A 20,378-nucleotide genomic window follows, 5' to 3' on the forward strand; every position below is an offset into this window, starting at 1 on the left:
TTTACAGTCGTCGTAAGCAGCCTTACGTGTAATTAGCCATGCCTTATTGCTCCTTCGTACGTGATCTGCGTGCATGTATTCTTCCTTTTCAATGTAATGCAATCACTCAGAGATGCTGACGTCGATGCACCCATCCGTAAATTATCAATTGATACAGGAGCTGTTCTTATTGTTATGGTGTGCATTCCACCTCCCCCGCCCCCCCCCCAAAAAAAAGGGGGGGGGGTAATGGCACTTACTAACGATTGTCTAGTGCGTGCTACCCATAACGCCACCACCGTCGGTGATGCACCATGATGTATGAATGCTTGGACCCATGCTCTGATGACATAAACGTTGGTACTGACCACACTACACTCAGTGACAGCGTGACGGGCGCCGGGCGACAGACTTCAGTTTTATTACGATCGTTCATTTATATTTGCACAAGATTATCAGCAAGTGTCCTTCCCAAGTTATATCACTCTATTTGCTCAGAAGACACGCATTGTGACCGGGCGATCATCGATTCACTGTGAGGGGCTAGTTTTGTTTCATCCTGCGCTGCTGTGATTCCTTGTAGGACCACAGTCTGGCCTTTGCTCGGATCCGTGTGTCGCCTGTCCGATCCACCGATCATGGCGTCCCTGACGACCGCCATGCTGCTGGTGATCGCTTCGCTGACTCGACACACAGTGGACGGTAAGTCGGGCTATGCTTTCCCTTTCGCTTTCAGTACACATAGAGAACACACACTGTCCGGTTCAGTGTTTCCCTTTTCTTTAAAAGGCTCGCGTCCACAGTTCGTTACCGTGTCAAGTGAGTTCCGCGGTCAATCCACACAGTTTTTCCTGCCAGCGCCCGCCGGCCATGCTTTACTAAATTCTACAAAACCTAAAGAAAACTTTCTTGGTGTAGGCCCTAGATTTTATTACAGGGGGGGGGTGTCACTTTTAGTATCTGGGAGCCCACTATTGGTATACACTGGCTACGACACACCTGCAACAATAAATCCCGCTTGAGGAGTTTGTTTGCAGTATTAACAAAAAAAGAAGAATCGAAATGTTCATGCAACGTAAGTATGAAGAGCAATGCGTCAAAGAGATTCTACTTTGATACCGCCGGTAGAGAAAATTGTCATATCTCCAGTAACCTCCTTTTAAATATACAATCCATGAAATATGTGGTGGCTCCAGTAAAATTGTACAGATTCACGGTATAACACAACTCGCCAAGGCAATTATACATGGATTTTTACATGGACGTGTACAACAGAAGGCTACAAAATACACGTGTGAAAGCGAAGTAAGATTTGCATTAGATGACATTGTAATGAGCGAATTCAAATTCGTGAAATCCCAAATACTGTAATGTCAAAAATACTCTATGGTAACAGTCTGTAAGAAATGGAATATATGATTATTTCTGCCAAGAAAATTAGTGTGGTCCCTTTTAAATATGAGTTGGTTTCAAATCTTTCTTCAAGATATAGTTAATAATTGAAATGCAGGTACCTGTACATGTATGACTATAGCTTTTATAGACAATCCCTGCTCGATTTTGACGCAAGTTCTCTCATCTGCAGGCTTCACAACACAGGAAGTGAACCAACGGTATCATTTTATTGAAGTATTAAAATCCTTAAATTGACATGACATGTCAATTTTGACCATCTTCGAATTTGCCATTATCATATTACTATAGGATAATGGCAAATTTGAAGATGGTCAAATCTAAAATACTATCATGTATGAACGATAACGTATTTCTGGACGAAAATTCCAACATTGGTCCTGTTTGAGGCCTGTTCTTCGGATCACTCACGCAGTGTTAAAGCCCTTGTATATATGCCCTTTTACAAGCATAACTCGCACATAAATTGGATTAGCATGACGATGTTCTTCATCATGGAATGACGATAATTTCGTCCAAAATAAAAACTTGAGTATTAATCAGAAACAAGACAAGAATGATAACCATGAAGAATAGATTCTCATATCAACATATCTCAAAGATGTCGTCTTAATAATAAACTTCAGACATGTAAAACTGATGGTAGACTTGATAAATATTGTGCAAATGATAGTAGATGTGATAAATGGTATAGTCAAAATATATAGTGCAGTGGAATATCAGGCTACCCGTTAGCCATAGCATTATACATGCATTCCCGAGCTGACTTTAAGAAGGTGATAAACCTCTATTATCTGGTTGTTTTCTAATCTAAAACAGTGTTGATGACACTCAGCGTCGGCAGTCCACCGTGTCCTTATATTATTTCGAGGCCCTGCCTGAATGGTTCTCATACTGAATTATACATGTAGCTGGAAAGATGATGAAGGGTATAGCTTCTCACTGAAAATGGAGTTGCCATGGGAATTGGGAATTGTGGCACTTAGTCTTCTTGAGAATGCAATATAACCATGCTTTCTATTTCTGTCAATTATTAAGGGCATAATTTATGCACGGGTGATACTGGGCAGGTTAAGGTCTCATTCATCGCACGCTACAGTGTATTATTTTGACATCAAGTTTTCGCTGATTATTGCCCTACGCGTCCATGCGTTACATTCCAGAAACATTCCTTTTGTGTCAGTTGTCGACAAAGAACTTTTATTCTATAGTTCAAGAGGGGGACATCCTGACGTTTGAGTATTCAACCTCTTCGATTGACCAAGGGTGGATCCCAAACCAAACTGTCTGGGTGAGGCAAACTTGGAAATTTGGGGGGGGGGATTGCGACAACTTTTTCACGTAGTCTTTTTATGTCTTTCTGAAGGTGAGACTATGCAGTCAGGAGCTATTGGAAGGAAAGGAAATGAAATAGACTCCCCAAATCACCCTTCCTCAATTTTGTAAAAAAAAAAATGGCTTCATATATCCAAGGACCTTGTAACACTCCCCCTTATTGTACACCTTATGCGCCAATGTGCGCATATAGATTGCATATACTGATTTTTATTTTCAATGCATGCTTCTTGTTTCGGTTTTTTTTTTTTTTTGAGTCGCCTTTGCGATAATTGAGCCGACGATTCGTGCCCCTCAACAGTTTCGTCCAATAACGTTTCACTTTTCCATTAAACAGTTGTATATCAGCTCGCTTTCCACGATCGGCTTGCACGTGAGTTGTTTTTCCTGGCTCAAGTTTTAATTAAAGAGCCGTGGCTTGAATTTACTTCGGAACACGTTTAAATGTACGGCGGCTGTTTGTTATCCATTTTTGACAAATCTCATTGTTAAAGGATTTTTTAAAAATATAATTGGGCCTATGTACCGATAGGTCCGTACTTTTTCTGAAAAAAATTAGGTGCACAGTTGCTTTGCTGTTAGTTTAGGGAGACAATTTTCATTCCAAGTGTTTTCTGGTCAAGTTCAAATTGTGAAGCTAAAATTTACTCATTCAAAATAATTTCGATGAATCGGATTTGTTTACTGGAAAGATAGCCAAAGAAAAGGAAACTCTTACACAAGACAAAAAAGATATTCTAAAAATCCGACAAATCTGTAGTAATGGCGTTGTATATAGGTGAATTACATTGAGGTTTCTTCCTAAAATGACACGTTATCGGTGAATTTGCTTGAACGACATCAGCGTAAGTATCTGAAAGGCGCCAAAATTCTCTTAAATCTTAAAAGGGCAACATGAAGAATGAAGATCTGGTTAACTGGGACACAAAGGTACTTTCATACAAGGACTGCGTGAAAAGAAATAAGCGCCCGTAACCTCCCGAACGCGCAGATGTCTGTAGGAACGACCGAACCACCCCAGAAAATAGCAAAACACCATGCAAAAGATAAGAGTGCGATTGAACCAATAAATAAATCTTGAGAATGTCCCCTCGAAACACCAAAACAAATAGAGTAATGGTCACCTTTGTAACTGTAGAATTTATGTTTTATTTCGTGATGTCCTGCAACACAACAGCTGCCGCGTTCAATTTACTAAAGCCCTTGACACTTCAGCTCGACTTGCACAGGCGCATCCTTCAAATATCACCTGCTTTTACACCCTGATACCGAGTGATACTTCAGGAATCATCAGAAGCCAAATCGAAAGCCAGTTCATCATCTTTGAGCAGACGTCGTTTTAAAGCTTTTTGTATTTTGATTCGATTTTCCATAGGGCTATATTAAATTATATGTAGCCCTATAAATTTTCCTCTGAACACGACGTTGGCTGTATGTTCGATGCAATAAGTTTTTTCATTGTTTTATAATTGGAATACAGGCGAGACTTAATGGTCTAGTCCCACACTCACTTGTCTTGCCTTTTTATATCCAAAATGTAGTTTCTTTGGTTTATATATGAGTAGTTTTACAATTAGAAGTTATTTATGGTGACAAAAGTGCAGTGTAATTTCGATCCACTGATCCCACATTATTTCGCATTAAAATACCCTGTGTGAAAGTAACCTGAAATTTGCAAGATAGTGAAAAAATCTCGATTTTCATTGATTTAAAAATATGTATCTGAAATCAAGTGCGTTAAATAGACTTACCATATTAATATGAATAAAAACTGTTTTTCAAAATTCTGATGGAAATATTTCATTTTTGGTAAGCTCTAAAAGATTTAGTGTAGGCCTATTTACAATAAACGACGGCAACCGTCTTAAATGTCCCTTTTACCTTGATAGCATACCCGTCGCCCTCTTTATACATTGAATCTGCACGTACATCGTGTTTGATTTGTTGTCACAGTTTGTAATTTATTTTAGTGTCGAATTAATTTCAAGAGCATGTCGAGACGGTTCTGAGACAGGTCTTGATAAACGTCTTCCAAGGACAGCACGCCCTACTGATACTGTCTCCATAGCAACATCATTCAAGATTAGCATGCATAAGTGTCACAGAAATCGAACGAAATGTCTAGCCTAAATGTTCAACTTTCTTTTAAATTTACAGTTCGTCCCCAACGTTTCTTTCCCATATTTGATCCAGTTTGGTATTAGAAGCATTATTTTAATGGAATGTAAATATTCAATTGAGCAAATTTATTTAAAGGATGGAGTCAGCATAGAGACATTCTGCTCAAGAAGAGTTATGCTGTTAATCACAGAATTATGTTTTCTGTGATCGTCATCATTTCTATAGCTACATGTAAATCAGTGTACAAAGCCCGTATTAAAAAGTTGTCAATTTTTACCGTGATGTTTGCATAATCACAGTTAAAAGTCAGCATGTATTTACCAGATCGTACGAATTGGTCTAACTGTCCCACAGGAGGAATAAATTATGTCCCACGTACACGCTCAGAGGAGGTTGCTGTATCTTAGTAGTGTGTGGACAATCTGCTTCATTAATTTCTCTGAGTCATCCTGGCATAATTACAAATGTCGGGACAGCTTTAACCATTGTTGTCAGAGACATAATATGCTGTTCAGCGTGCCAGGGTAAGACGCAAAATGTCCCACCTTAAGGAGAGGCGTATTTTTATCCAACATGGGATGCGAGGACAAGGTGTTATGTATTTTGTACTACTGCTTCGCTTGTATGAATATATTATTTGAAGCGTGGCGATAAATCACCAAAAGAAGAACCCATGAATGCAAACGACATGCCTGTTCGCGCAGAGATCCTTTAGCCAGTCCTCTGCCAATACATTTAATAAATTTCAAAACGGCTTTTTTCACACTCAGGTGTAGTAAGTATACATGCAGAGTTTAAACTGGCACACTTAAAAAACAGAAGCAAAAAACACAATCATTGCTATCAGTTTGAAAATATGTTTAGAAGCTGAACATTGCATGTGCAGTCGCTAAACATTGATGTCCAATGGCTAAACACTACCCAGCCTAATCTACACATTTTTAGTATATAAACTGATAACAAAAAAGGTTTTTGAAAGGTGTTTGTATTAAAACACGGATTTTGCAGTGAATTATTTTCCTTCGTAGCCGGTAATTTTACAAAAGTGATGTACATTTCATGAAATCAAGCTGACGTTTTTGTGGTTTCCTGTGGGAGGTGGAAGGATGCGTTTTCCGAAAGATTTGGAAACCGACTTGGAGTTGTCCCATCCTTTTGTCAGTTTTAGATGAACAACCTTTGACATACTTTACAGAAGTTGAGAATATTCTGTTGAAAATAATTTTCAATTCAACATTATCATCAACTTCTAAGATAGAGTTTTCAACGTGCGTTTTTCACATCACGTATTAAAAGGAGCTTTCACTGCACCTTCAGAGATGTACTAGGCCAAAATGTTAGATAATTAACCCCTACTTACAATTCCCGCTTCGACCACCGAAAGGTCACCTTGGTGCTACTTCTGATTTCAACTAATTTGCATGTTTTTCTAAGCTTCCACGGAATTACCAAGAAATCCCGAATCCCGGTATCGATTTACCCGTCACAGACCCTGGGATTGCCAGGCTAACCCCCGGTGCTTTTGTACCCATGTATCCCCCTCCACAACAGAATAATTCCACTCGCAAGGTACTTCCAGGGGCACCTACCATGAACCAACAAAGACCGCCCCGACGGTTCGAGGTTTTTTTCTTTTTCAGATTCGACCAGACGGCCTAAATCGCCCTTGCATAAAAGGGACAATTGGAGGTATTTATTGTTTTGACGGCGTTGCCAAGGCGCCGTAAGCCGACGCCGTCCTTCTCAAGGTCGCTGGACAAATGGAGAAAACCAACTGATTATGAATTCCATTTGTCCATCTACATAAAGACAGGAGCCGTTTAATCGAAGATCAGCCAAATGACGGATTCTTTGGTCGCGAGATAATTAATAGAGACCCCGAACTAACCTTTGGCCAAAACGTATACATTATGGGTGATATTGAGGCTCGGTTTACGGCTGTATATAGTGAGCTTAGTCCAAGTTTTATAACTTTAACAATCTTTTGTGTTGTCGGCCTCGTTTTACTCATAACACGCCACTGGGCTGTTTTAAGAGGACTTGCTTATCTCATGGAATGCCCGTGAAATCGCTGATGTGCCATAAAAATACATGTATAACTCCAACTGTTCATTTGTCAACACCGTTAGGTTCGTGTTGCACGTTCGGGGTGGCATCATGGGCAGGCTTTGTTGATCATTCATTAACGTGTGATGATTACTTTTTCCATCTTCAGCTTTCTACTCGAGCCCCCACCATTTTGTGTGTGTGTGTGTGCGTGTGAAACTGTTGCCATTATAACCCACTTTGTGGGGCTTTTAACCAATAGAAGAATGAAAAGTTGGGGGGAAACATTTACGACTTAACCACCAACAGCTCAAGCAAGAAACGAAGGCCTAGCACCGAGGCAAGAAATATATCCGTCAAATACCAAAATACTCTTTTAATTTAAAAATGTTATGAAAAAGTAGGCTGTGCTCCTTAGCGCAAGAACATTCACTTCACCCTTTGCCTGAAGGAGTTAAGTTAATCAAGCGTTGCCAGTATCACCGGGCTGGTGTTGACTAAAGGTGAACGATGACGGTTTTGCAAATATTAGAGACTGGATGTGATGTTTGCTGACCGACAGGTCCGGTCTTAATGAGAGCTTCCTCTTGGTATCGATTCAGGGGGTGGGTAGGGAATAGGTGGACACAAAGCTGTCGGGTCTTTGAACTACTGCTCGGTTTTAGGCTTGGACAGGGGAAAAGGGAACATCTTGGCAGAGGCCAGTAGCGTAAATTTGTGTCAGAAAGTGGGGGGGGTTGGGAAAGGTGGGTTGATGACATGAAAAACTTGAAAGCGGGGGGGGGACACAATATGACTCTATGTAGGCCTAGAGGTCGATTATATATGAATGTATATTGATGTATATCTGTAATATGTAGGCCCCCTATTCGAAATAATTGACAAGAAAGCGGGGAGGGGGTGTTTCAATAGCCTACCCCCTACCTGGGGATATATACCCCCACCCCCCAGGATTTACGGCCAGGCTTGGGCTCGTTCATTCGTGTCCGAGTGACTCCTGTCTCCAGGCCTTGACTTATCGTTTTGGACACAGTCATTCAAGGAGAGATACAGTCCCTGCGCAGTGTTCGTACTTTGAATCGAGAGACACGTTTGAGTTAGAGCAAGCAGAAAATTTGTTTTCTTCGAGGTGCCTCTTTTATTTCTTGACCAGTTTTTAAGCTTTCTATATCATATTAAAAATGTGAAAGTTATGTCGCTCGTGCCAAATATTGTTTAATGCTTGAAGAAATGCATAAACTGTTTTAGCCTCATTAGGCTAAGCTGTATTACAGCGTTGTAGTAAACTTTGTGTTTTGGTTGGCATCCTATCTGAACACAAAGGCAGGTTTGTTTTAATTTGATCAGATTTTTAACGACGTAACCTACAACCAATTTTGTCATTCTACGAACATATCCAAAAGTGTGATGATTAGGACATTGAAAACGCAATAGTAATAAAACAGGGTCATGCACGAAATCGCCACCAACGCGAAGGCATTTTTGTAAAAGAAGTGAGATCTTTGTTGGAAAACACTGGGAATAATAAGAAACGAATGACTAATGGTCGACTAACCACCCATTGTACACCGTCGACCGCCCTGCTTTCTACCGCGACCTTTTACCCTGAAAGGAACGACTGACGACAAATAGCGCGATCTGAACGTGATGGTTCAATGAACGGTTGTACTTTTCCGGCGGTTCACATCGTCTGGAAAACACAAATCACTGCCTTACGAACCGTTTTGCACGTAAACATCTTGAATAGGATAACTGGCAGCGTCGCCCGTTTCCTTGCCAACCTACAAAATACATTTTGATGGCGCTGTTTACGGCACTACTGCTTTCTCTCGGTGGATCGTGAAGTCTTTCATAAAAAGGACAATGTTTGTTAACAACCGTCTCCATTCGAAAGGATATTTGGTTTGTATGACATCTAATGATCCTGTGTGCAAACCTGCTTTCTAAAACCTCTGGTGTGTGTTCAAAACCAAGATGTCGCCTTGATCTACCGCTACTTCCCTTGAAATGAAAAGTTTCCATTGTTGCCGACACGTACCTGATGGTACAATAGTAGTTCAAATTCGTGAGAATGCTAGGAACTTGGCAGAAACTTTTTCATTGACCATACCAAGTGACCAATTAAGTTGAAAGACTCTACAAAATTGAAAATTGGAGAAATCACCAAACGGTAGTTGGGAGTACAATCCTCGCTCAACCGAATAGGGTTGGGTATATGTATTAGAGCGAAAGATCTCCGTCGTGATTGGTTTAAGATAAAGTGAAGACCTCACTCTCAAAAAGAGTGTCTTATACATCTACTCGAGAAAGAAGTGAAAACCACTCTAAAAAGAGTGCAAAACACTTCAAAAAAGTGAATATTTCTCAAACCATGCTCAAACAGAGGAGTCATATGAAGGACAACTCTTTTTCGAGTTGCCTTTTATATGGCTGCTGAGCAGAGTGGAAATGCCACTCTTTTGGAGTGGTTTTCACTCTTTTGAAGTAGATTTATCAACGACTCGTTCTTTTTCAGAGTGAAAAGGTGGTATTCGTTCTTTAAAATAAACGTGGGCAGACAATCGCAGCTAGATAGGGTTTTAATATACGCCGTAGTAATATGGGCATAGTCCTATAAACGCATCAAAATTGTCCCGTCAAATGCTTTCATAAAACCAATCAAAGAAAACTTCAAACTATTATAATGGCGATACAAGTTTTTTTTTTTCAATTTCGTGTAACACTATTAACTATATCACTAAACATCAGTTTCAATATGAGGCTTGTTGCTATTATACAAATAAAACATATCCTCAATTCAGTCAAGTAAACCAAATAACCAGTCTTCAAATGAAATATTTATTTTCTCAGCCCACTTTCGGCTACCAATTTCAAACGGATGCCGTGAAGACTAATAATGACTAGCTTTCACTTGTATAAACATTTCCGTTAACATATGGAGTGAGTTTGATATTAAGCAACTATCTCAATTTGTGACTAGCCGTGTTATCTTTCTTTTTTCCATGGCAGCGAGTGAAGCGAAAGTGAACTCCCTTTCGTTCAACTATGGAAGCACGGCGGGCGGCACCAGGATTACCATATTCGGAACAGGTAATTGGTTTTTTTTTTCAAATCTGCGGTGTCTTTCATTTTGAAAAGAATGGATTCGTCCTCTTACCAAGCCTTGGCAACCTTTTGGCGGCGGTGCATGAATGTAGTGGTGACCTTACAGTTTTAAATATGCTAGTCAGGGAGAAACATAGAGTTGTGTGAGACCAAAGATTGAAGTTCTTTGGGATGATTCCGACAGCAGAATTGTGGAGCTTGGGCATCGAGGTAAGGCCCAAAACGGGGTAGATTCCAAAATAGTGGCCCGGAACACTTCGAGAACTAGGGCTAAAAAGGACCTTTAATTAGCGTCAGTTTAACACCATATTTTTTGGCAGTGAAAGAAAGTCAAAGATCAAAGATGCTACAGCTACGGGTGCATTGTTGACCATCCGAGACGAGAACGTACATTTGGTTCGAAATTGAAAGATGGAAAAACATCGGTTTAAGGCGCAAGGGATATTCTGAGGGAAATCTAAATTCTGATGCATAATAAAATACTATAAAACATTCTCAACTTCAATCGAATCGGAGACCTCCAAAAGTGCCGCTTTCATCGCGAAGTGTAGGGCGTTTTTTCTAACATTATTGTTGGATACAATTTTCTTAAATTTTTGGTTATGCTTAACAGATTAATATAAAAGTGATTTCCAAAGAACAAAACCCGAATGATATAAGCACGGGTTTTGTTTTCAATCTCATGGGTTGATCCAAAGTGCAGACAATAACGCCCTATAAAATAAACATTTCTCCTTAAGCCTAATTTGTCATTAAACTAACTGCAATTGTGCATGGAAGTAATAGACAGGAGATGAACGCTGATCCACTTTTATAGACAAACAGCCAGCCACTTGGTGGGATTATCATCTGGACTGGTTCCCTCAATAATTTAGGGAACAATCACGCCTTGCCTTCATTGTCCGTAAGCTAATCCCTTATTGGTCGACATTATCTTCATTGTGGCTGTTACGTAATGTTTACAGCCAATCCATGGTGACGTACCAAGCATCACGTCCCAGCCAGGTTAGAGAATCAATCTTCTTTTGTGGTTTGTCGCACTGATGATACCAACATGTTTTTGTAAACGTGCTTGCATTTGGGATAAGAAGATATCTCTTCTGCCTCGTTCCTTGGTCTGGGAAGTTTATTTTAGCTGCACGATGACAAAGCAGAAGGAAGAAAGAAAGCCAAATAAAAAAAAGAAGTTTATGCAACCCGAACACGCGTCTCAGTTCAGTTAATTGCGTAATTACTTTCAAGAATTCAATTATATACATTTTGTTCCTGTTTCGGGTTTAAAAGAAAAAGGATTTTATGTGGAAGTTTTTTGCATACTGAGTTTGAGTCACGTAGTCCCCTGCACAAGCTGTTTAATGGGACTGCCTTGAAGAACAATTTATTGGATTCTGACCATACACGTATTTCGTTTTTGACTTGCTCCGTTCGGAACCTGCCGAGTTTTAAAGTTTCATTTTACCCCCAGCTTTTGCCCGATGTGCGTGTTTTGTCCGATGTGGGTGTTTTGCCCGATGTGGGTGTTTTGTCCGATGTGGGTGTTTTGCCCGATGTGGGTGTTTTGTCCGATGTGCGTGTTTTGTCCGATGTGGGTGTTTTGTCCGATGTGGGTGTTTTGTCCGATGTGGGTGTTTTGTCCGATGTGCGTGTTTTTTTTGCCTCATGTTTATTTCCTAATTTTTTGTTCATTGAGCTACCTGTTCGTTTGCCACGTTGCTCTGATTACAAACATTTTATTACTTTTTTTTATCAGGGTTCAGTCCTGATCCATTCAGCTTCGGGGAGGGCAACGAGGACAAGGGGAACCTGGTGTTCCTGCAGAATTCGTTCTTCTCGATTCCCTGTGACGTCATCCCCTACTTGAGCAATACAGAGAAAATCGTATGCGACACACGGTCAGTCCATGTTGTGCATTTGTGCTTAAGAAGTGATTAATGGTTTTTAAGCGGCTAAAAATTAGTTCTCAATCGGCCATTTTTCTCTGGAATTGTCAATATGAATTGTCAAACGCCCACGCATTTTTATTATACTATTAATCTTGTGAAATCGTATTAAGTTATTAAGTTTAGAGTTGGTATGTAAAGTTTAATTGATAAGGCAATTTGAATATTATGCAGGCAACTCACTTCTGTTTGTTGCAGATCTCTGAAAGACGAGGGAACTTTCTCAGTCTATGTCATTGTTGATGGGGTACCAGTGGAGCGATATTGCAACAAGGATCCCTGGTGTGAATTCACCGTACGTTGGTTAACATCAAAAATAGAACTTAAAAGCCTTTTTACCGGAAAGTGTTTTAATTTCTTTTATTTCCCCCCCCCTTCTGTCAGTGTAGGCCTGTGCATGCTTCTTGCAGTGATGAGGCCCTCAATACTATTTTGCGAAATGATAACTTTTTTTATTCTCCGCAAATATAGGTTTTCCCGTCCAATTTCGGAAAATGCGCGATCTAATTTGTAAAACAAAAATTCAATTTGTCGTAGATTTTGAAAACGACTTAAAACCTGGTTTCATGTTCGTAATAACAAGCATTCGACTTCGTTTTGTATTCTTGAAATAAATGACTGTGCATTACGTTTCAATGGGTTACAAATACGTGACTGGGATTTCGGATTGACGTATTCCTTGTCAATTACAACAAAATGTGCATTCTCTTTCGCTAAAACTCTGTCTTTTACCGTGATGATTCGAACTTGAGTATTCATTTTCATTTGCTGTAATTTAAAGCGAATAAAATTCGTTCAATTTGATCAGAATATACAAGGCTACACAGATCATGACACCACTTTGATAATGACATTTTACTCATGAATGTTTTAAAGTGTGTTTGTTATCAAAATGTACAAAAATTAAGCAAACGAAGCACAAGAAGGAAGGTTCCTCTAGCGCTAGTGTTTATAGGATTCCTACAATAGTCGGTATGTTTCCAAAGACAACATGAATGATTTATTTCAATCATGATTATTCAAACATTTTAACCAATCAACTAAACACATCAAAGTATGTAAGTCCATTAGCATGTCAGCAAACGAATTCTACTTCTTGACCAAGCATACGTTAAGTAACACTTCGCGCATAATCGCCTGCGTATTTTGCGGCGAATACAATGTACATGTAGGTTGAGTTCAAATTACGACAAATGCAAGATTGCGGAGGTGCATTCAAATGAATCTCGATATACGAGACCAGTGTAGTATCGGGAAATTGAACGCTGAATGCAGCCTCCTTGAAATAGAGTTTTTATTTATGAACTAGAAACGAGGATTTGAATTTTCGTTCTATTTCGCTTGAAAACGAATGCTGCTATTACTAATTCATTTACACGTTTTCCGAAATTGGCTGGGAAAACCTGTATTTTCGGGTTAAAATAAGAATTATGTGGTGCCTTTGGTTTCGATTCTGAACACATACCCGTTGGCAATCTGAGGCGACACACATGATTATGCTACTTGAGGTTTGTACTCATACATAGAACTCAACCTCTTCCTCGTCCGGCCAAATATACATGTGGTGTACGTTACACTCGCTCCTCGCCTCCTTGGCCCTGTGCACGAAGCGTTCAATTACTGCATTTAAAACCCTGCAATTAATACGCGAAGCCATCTTTCCAATATGGAACCACAAGATGAACATAACGATGTTACCAAATTTGCATAAATATAGATACGGAAATTTTGCGTTTTATTTCCTACCCTACAAAAAATGTAAGACAAAAGTGATGGAAAAGCGAATAGATATGAACACCTAAGGTACCAGTGTTATTTGTATGTATTTTTTATCCACTTGAGATTTTTTTTAAGGCAAAGGTGGTTAAACAAGAGAATTGGAAAGTAGAATAACCGTATCCAGAGGAAGGGAGCATAACAGGATTTTTTCTGGTGAAACAACTTTCCATTTATTTTCTTCATCCGTAAAAAAGACCCCCTCCCCTCCTTTGGTAATGCTTTAGAGCAATATGTCCCCGGGGGCACCATCTCCCCCATACGCCACTGTGCGGGAGTCTCGTGCAAAATCCTCTAGGCTGTCGAACTCCCGCAAAACCTTAAACCGCCTGTGAACTCCCCAGGGTTCTTTTGTTTTTATAAAATATTAAAAAACCCGTACAGGTGATCATTTCACGGACGCCATGGTTACTGCTGTAAACACGATGAGACTTTGGCGCTCATCAGCCATGTGTCTCCATTACTGTGTTCCACCCGATTGGTCCCTTTGACCAATAACCTCGAGCTGGTCGGCGTCTACTTTTTTAACGCTATATTGATTAAGCAACGGGTGGCATTGGACGTGTCGTTGAACTTCGCGTATCCTTTGAAAAAAGGGTCTCGTCGATTGCTGTCGTCAGAATTACATTTTGTTACCATGGCATGTACCGGTACAAATTTACCGGTACATTTCCAGCTGATGACATCTCATTTGATTGTGAATGTTATCGCCGCGTTTGTGCCGTGTTTTGCCTTATGAAAAAGACATGAAAGATACGTGTTAACGCGTTTTTTAATTTTCTCTAACCACTTTAGTACCGTGAAGCCAACACTCCAACTATTTCATCTGTCACTCCTATGAGTGGACTCCCAGGTAACGAAAAAAGTACTTTTAATTTACCGGTGCAAATGCCACACAATGACTGATACTCATTAATATCCAGCTTAATAATTTATTCATGATACCTCATTAATACTTAAACATCTAATCATTTCGTTTAATACTCTGGATATATATGTTTTGGTTTTGCGGACGTTTTATTCAAAAAGTGGCACTTTTAATCTTGGCTTTTACCACGGCGCATCACTTGTTGTGTATATACTCTCGTTGGCAAGCTGTAACTTGCCTCTGGCATAAAGGTCAATTAAACGAATCTTTTTATTTGATTTCCTTTCTGTACCCTTTAAGAATAAGTATTAAATTCAAACTGTTGAACTTTTTGAATTGTTGAACTTTTTAACCGGTTTGACTCTTAGGCGCATGAAGTCAACTCCAAATCGGCGTTTCTTTCGCTTCCATTTTTTGTTCCAAATGGTTTGAGTGAAGTTACAATTGTCCACCTGTTGATTCCTGACAGGTACAAAGCTTACCATTCGTGGCAAAATCATCACGGACATCTACGACCCTTCAAAAGCCTTGGAGGATGAAGATGACAATTATGAAGGCAAACCCCAAATTCTAAGGTAAAACAAGGGAAAAAGTGATATACAAATGTTCATTATTGGCTCTGTCCACATCATTCTTTCCGGAAAATTGACGGACTGTTTGGCAATCGGTAGAGACCACAACATTGATTAGACAGCCTTTAAAACTACCAGGATCATCACCCGGGTTAATAAAAATCATGATCAGATTTCGTGATTTAAATCAGATGTTTTTATATTTAAATCTATTTTTTAATAATCGATCTTTGAAAAGGTTGTCCAGAAAGCTTTGATCCTGAATTTCAAGACAGGAAATACCATGTGATGACTAAAGGACCCGTTATTGACTGCTAGGGGTTAAGTTTGTCAGAATATAATGTTGAACTATTTCTTCCTAATCAAACACAAAAGTTTGCCGAGTCCAGTTACCTGTATGCTGAAATACACACAAACTCTTGGTATGACTAAACTGTTTATGCAAATTTCAATGAATCTCTGAATGGTTGGCCCTAAAAATGAATGGATCAGAACGGACCCCGTCAGGCAACAATGGACTAACTTACTGATACTTCCTTTGCCACCTGCATTGCAGCTCTTGGACTGTTTTAAAGTAAACAATTTTTATGAGTTCAGAAAATGCGTGCGGCATTTTTGCATGGCTTTCATTTCTGACAGAATGCATACCATAAAGGTTTCATTTTACTCTGAACCGGTAAAAAGTGTTTACAGGTGATTGCCTTACAAACGACTATCCTTTTTTCCATTTCATTGAAAGGGTTTACTGGGGAAATTACTTCTGTGATCCTGTTGATCCAGAAACAGAAGATTTGTAAGTATACGCTTACCTGTGTAACTTTCAAGGTATTTGAGAGCTGGATTGCTGTGTGATTTGTGATTTCCAACATTATCATTTTCATAGATTTATTTGCAAAAAATGGTTCCAGTATTTTTCGTTTCTTATTTCTTGGAATTTTGTTTATCAAACAGAAACATCGTCTGCCTGTTCAAGCAGGTGCATGTTTTAATGACGTTGACTCAGTCTTTTTTTTTATCTCTTTTTAGCTATAACATCGCTTTGGATAGTGCTGATTCACAGTACGGAGTTATTGAGTGTGTACCAGTGGGAACATATATTGGTAAGAACGAAATTCTTCAAATGGAAAATGGGCCTTCTTCTTTTTTAAATGTGAAAATCTCAGTCTTTGAGTAGACAATGGAAAAACCCCAGAAAATCGTGTCTTTTCCATATTAGTGATAACTTCTGCTGGTATTTTGTGTTCACAATGAACCGGTTTCTTTTCCGGAAATTTATTATATGGTGCAACTTGCACTTCCACTGTGAGACGCACGGTGAGTTTAAGATATTTTGAAAGTAATGACTGATTTAGGCTACCTTATCCACTTATTGATTTCTATTTACAATAATTTAAAGTTCACTCTGTCAGAGGGAACATCTCAAAGTTGAATCATCATTTTAGAACAGATAAATTCCAAACTATTTAAAACGCTATATTTCTCCGTAAACTTTGATTTCGCTCTTTAGAAGAGGTAGTTTACACGGTCATTGTGACCATTGCAGTAAAGACTCATGCATGGATTATTTACATGGATCATTACATTGCAATGGCTTTGATGCATTCAACCCGGTTCATTTGGACTGGAATCGATGAATTCCAAACAAACTCGCTGTCATGGTGTCACCTTAGCCACAGAAATGTAAACAGATGCACCTCTGCTTGGTTTTTAAGCCTGTCCCACTGTGTAAACTGCGCTTGAGTTCCAAACATTCATGCGCAACAATAACTGAAATACCTCCAGGTTTTAAATTGACACGATTGTGGTCCCTAATTTAGGTGGACCGTTGCCCACATGGAAGCCGTGTTACATGCTTTGTAAATATTTCCATGGTAACTACAGTTTAAATATATTGTATTGAATAGGACAACAACGCACTCCATGAACATTCTACGTAGTATATACGCCATTTCTGCCTTAACTGGAACTGTTTACCCTTTGTGCGTAATTGAATAAGCCAGGATTTGCTGTGCATGGACTGCGCACTATTTTTCGTTGTCCTTTGTGCGAGACATAATGTGGACTCATGGGAGTATGGTTGCCACCCCGATGGAGATGATGGTGCTCATGTTCTTGGGCAAGACACTTTAGCCTGTAGCAATACTTTACCCCATAGTGTTCGTACGCACGGGTACCCGTGAGAGGAATTGCATTGGTCTCGGGCTAGCTGCCGCATGGGTTGATGTATATGTAATGCTACTGCTAGGCATTGTTATCACTTTTAAAGTAAGAAATTGTGTGCGTGCCCTTAATAAGCACTTTTACTTTTGTAAATACTAAGCCTTGCTGTTAACTGTATTAAAGCAAAACAAGCAAACAGATCAATTTTTATAGATAGGTTCACTTGAACCGTACAGTTTTAAAAAGGTTTTAGCAAATAAGAATGAAATATTGACAAAAGCAAAGCGATATTAGGTTTTTGGCTTTGAAAACTTGTCTGTTTTGACTTAAAGACGTACGTCTGACGTAAAATGGAATACAAAGTTGACTGTTTACGCGTTAAATATAACTAGGCTTTATGAATAAGTCACAATACCCATGCTGACAGGTTGTTGGTGCTTTTTTCCTTTCAGCTTCCCAATCTCTCTCCTATCTCGTTTCTGACGAGTACGGCCGCAGCGCCTCCGACAAAAGCATCCTCAAAGTCAGCGGCAGGAACCAACTCTACCTCTACCAAGCACATGCCGGTTAGTATTCTTGGCTGCAGTACTGTCACAATTATAGGGAGGGAGGTGGGGAGGGCGTTAAAAGAAAGGCACGGGAAAGAAAAATGCCCCAGTAAAGTTTCTCTTCCAGTTCCATGCATTGTAAAGGAAATGGTCGAATCGATGAAATCTAGTGCACTGTCGACGACTGTCCAGTGATGTCTGGCCCATGTCCCTGTGTAGTACATGTATCATGACTGTTGTGATCGGAAATATCTTATGAGCGCATGTATACAGTGGTGAATAAACTCTCGGTAACTGGTTGGAAGCTTGCAACAACTCCTGTCTCCGCTCCCGCTTTATTGCCATCGATAATATCACATCAATGACCATTGCTTTATCAAGCACGTGTTTGTAGACCTGCGGAATGCAGTGAATAACTAATTTTGAGGTTATAAACATGTATGCCGACCTAGTACTTTTATTTAAATGAGTGTAGCAATACACAGCGCAGCTGTAGCGCTGTCGTTAACATCACAGGTAGCGTAGCATGCCCCGTTTAGCTCAAGGGTTGGCTGTGGGAGTGAAATTCAACGAGCTCAATTGGCTAATGCGTACCGAACTTTAAAAAAAATCACATGAGTTCAATTTTGGGCAGCATCATTATGACGTATAACCTAGGCCTACGACAATCCAATCCAGGAAATACGACTTCAGTTCCAGCACATTTCTTGATCATGCCAACTTGTGTATCTGCCTTCAAAACTACTAAAGTGTGAGGCATGAGTGGCATTTAACTTACATTTTTTTTGGACATGTTTGTTCATGCTGTGGTTTACTATTGTTGTAATTTACATGGTGTAATTTGAATCTATGACTTAAAAGTGTATGTTGGTTAGGGTCGGTATGTTGAATAGGGTTGTTTAAATACTTTGTTGCGTTAATCGTTGCCTTGTTGGTGTAGGTAATCGGTCTAAATTACTGCTCTCTGCAAATGAAATTATCTTTGCCTTATCAGTGTTTACCCCGGGTCTTAACATTAATGTGCTCGAGAATATCAGGAGAAACAAATTAAGGAAATCTTGCGTTGCACCGCACTCGCTCGAATCTCCAACTTTTCATTAAATATCCACCTGGCAGCCTGGCAGACAGTTTCTTAGCGCCATGGCAACATCACGCCATCCCACAGATAACCGTCCGAGGTGTTGGCAGTCTGTTAAGCCCGAGATAACGTGGTGCGTCCCCCACCTGTTGAATGGATCCGCGTGGAAAGGACCGTTATATTCATTCTCTGTTTACCGGATCATTGTTGTAAACCAATCAATTTTGCGAGAGGTGTCTTAACTCTGATGGCAATCCAGTCTGACCGCTCTCCTTGGAGAATGGAAGTTGATTTTGCCGTTTATCTTTGTTGCATCGATCACCCCTGTTCTCAACTTTGGGAATTAAGTCGCTTAGCAGTCAGACCATTTTGGGGGAGTGCTTAAGTTTCAGGCTAGTTTGTTGCACAACAAACTCCAAGTTAAGAGGGGGGAATGCTGCAGGTGTTTGTTCGAATAAATGCCTCACTTATGCCGGACTTTGTCTTTTAGTTATGTCACCCGGTATTTGTTAGGGTCACCCAGACGAAGTAAAAATGACCACGAGACTTCACGATGTTAACCACATAAAGTCGAGACAAGCAAACCAAAGAAGTCAAGCCTTGAGATTGGCCTGTGAGGCAAATATTGGCAACGTGGAAAATATATGCATATTTGCAAAACCACCAAAACCAAACGAATTAAAAGGGACTTTCGCCTTGTTGATCTTTCTGTTTACAAACTTTATTTATTTTGTTTGTCGACATCTTTCATGATGAAACGGCTGCGCCTGCTAGCACCCATCGAAAGGCAATAAAATCATAGTGGATTATCACAATGGATCGTAACATCGCCTGAAATTCACAGGTCTAACAAAACTACCATTAGAGACCTCCGCGTGAATCCCTGTATATAATCATACAGTACAGCAAAACCAGGTCTTTGATGTCAAATATGCCTTCGACTTCATGATCATTGGAACCGCTGCCGGGCAACCAAATAAAAGGCAAGGACAAACATACTCAACAAAGTACGCAAAGATGTTTTTTCGTGTCTCGTTAAAAGCCGTCCTTTCTGCCTCCTGAATTAATTTTCAGTTTATTCATTGTGTCCATTCGATGATAAAAGGAACCGAAGTTTACAGGTTAGGTTTGTCAAGCTGTGTTTACTGTGCTACGCGAAGGGTGAAATCACCATTCTGAAGTCATGTCTTTGTCGGCAAGGGTGTAATGTGCTCTATTCAGACACAGTTTCAGTCCAGCAGGTTTTATGTGAATTGATTGGCTCGCTTTCTTGGCAGGAGTTGGCTATAGAAAGAACTAGCATTTGGGCTATAGAAAGAACTAGAATTTCTCGTAGGACCTTAAAGTAGGATAGCACAGGTACGAAATAACCAGAGGTGCTGCAAAAGACAGGGCATTTTCAATCTCAGTTTTTCATGACTTCTTTTTGTTTATTGA

The 20,378-nt window shown here is 39.8% G+C and overlaps 1 protein-coding gene across 3 annotated transcripts in view; it reads left to right on the forward strand.

Annotated features, from left to right (window-relative positions):
* The first annotated feature begins 320 nt into the window (after positions 1-320).
* The window catches only part of LOC110983068 (fibrocystin-L-like), a 68,669-nt gene continuing 48,611 nt past the window's right edge, over positions 321-20,378 (forward strand). For all 3 annotated transcript variants that reach the window (XM_022241983.2, XM_022241981.2, XM_087144602.1), the window contains exons 1-9: positions 321-681; positions 9,904-9,984; positions 11,750-11,891; positions 12,138-12,234; positions 14,511-14,568; positions 15,053-15,158; positions 15,895-15,948; positions 16,182-16,255; positions 17,768-17,881. In XM_022241983.2, coding sequence (XP_022097675.2) covers positions 618-681; positions 9,904-9,984; positions 11,750-11,891; positions 12,138-12,234; positions 14,511-14,568; positions 15,053-15,158; positions 15,895-15,948; positions 16,182-16,255; positions 17,768-17,881 — 790 coding nt within the window. In that variant the 5' untranslated portion in view covers positions 321-617. The remainder of the gene's footprint in view (positions 682-9,903; positions 9,985-11,749; positions 11,892-12,137; positions 12,235-14,510; positions 14,569-15,052; positions 15,159-15,894; positions 15,949-16,181; positions 16,256-17,767; positions 17,882-20,378) is intronic.

This window comes from Acanthaster planci, linkage group LG13 (genome assembly GCF_054643075.1).
Source record: "Acanthaster planci isolate LZ-2023a linkage group LG13, COTS_SCS, whole genome shotgun sequence".
NCBI lineage: Eukaryota > Metazoa > Echinodermata > Asteroidea > Valvatida > Acanthasteridae > Acanthaster > Acanthaster planci.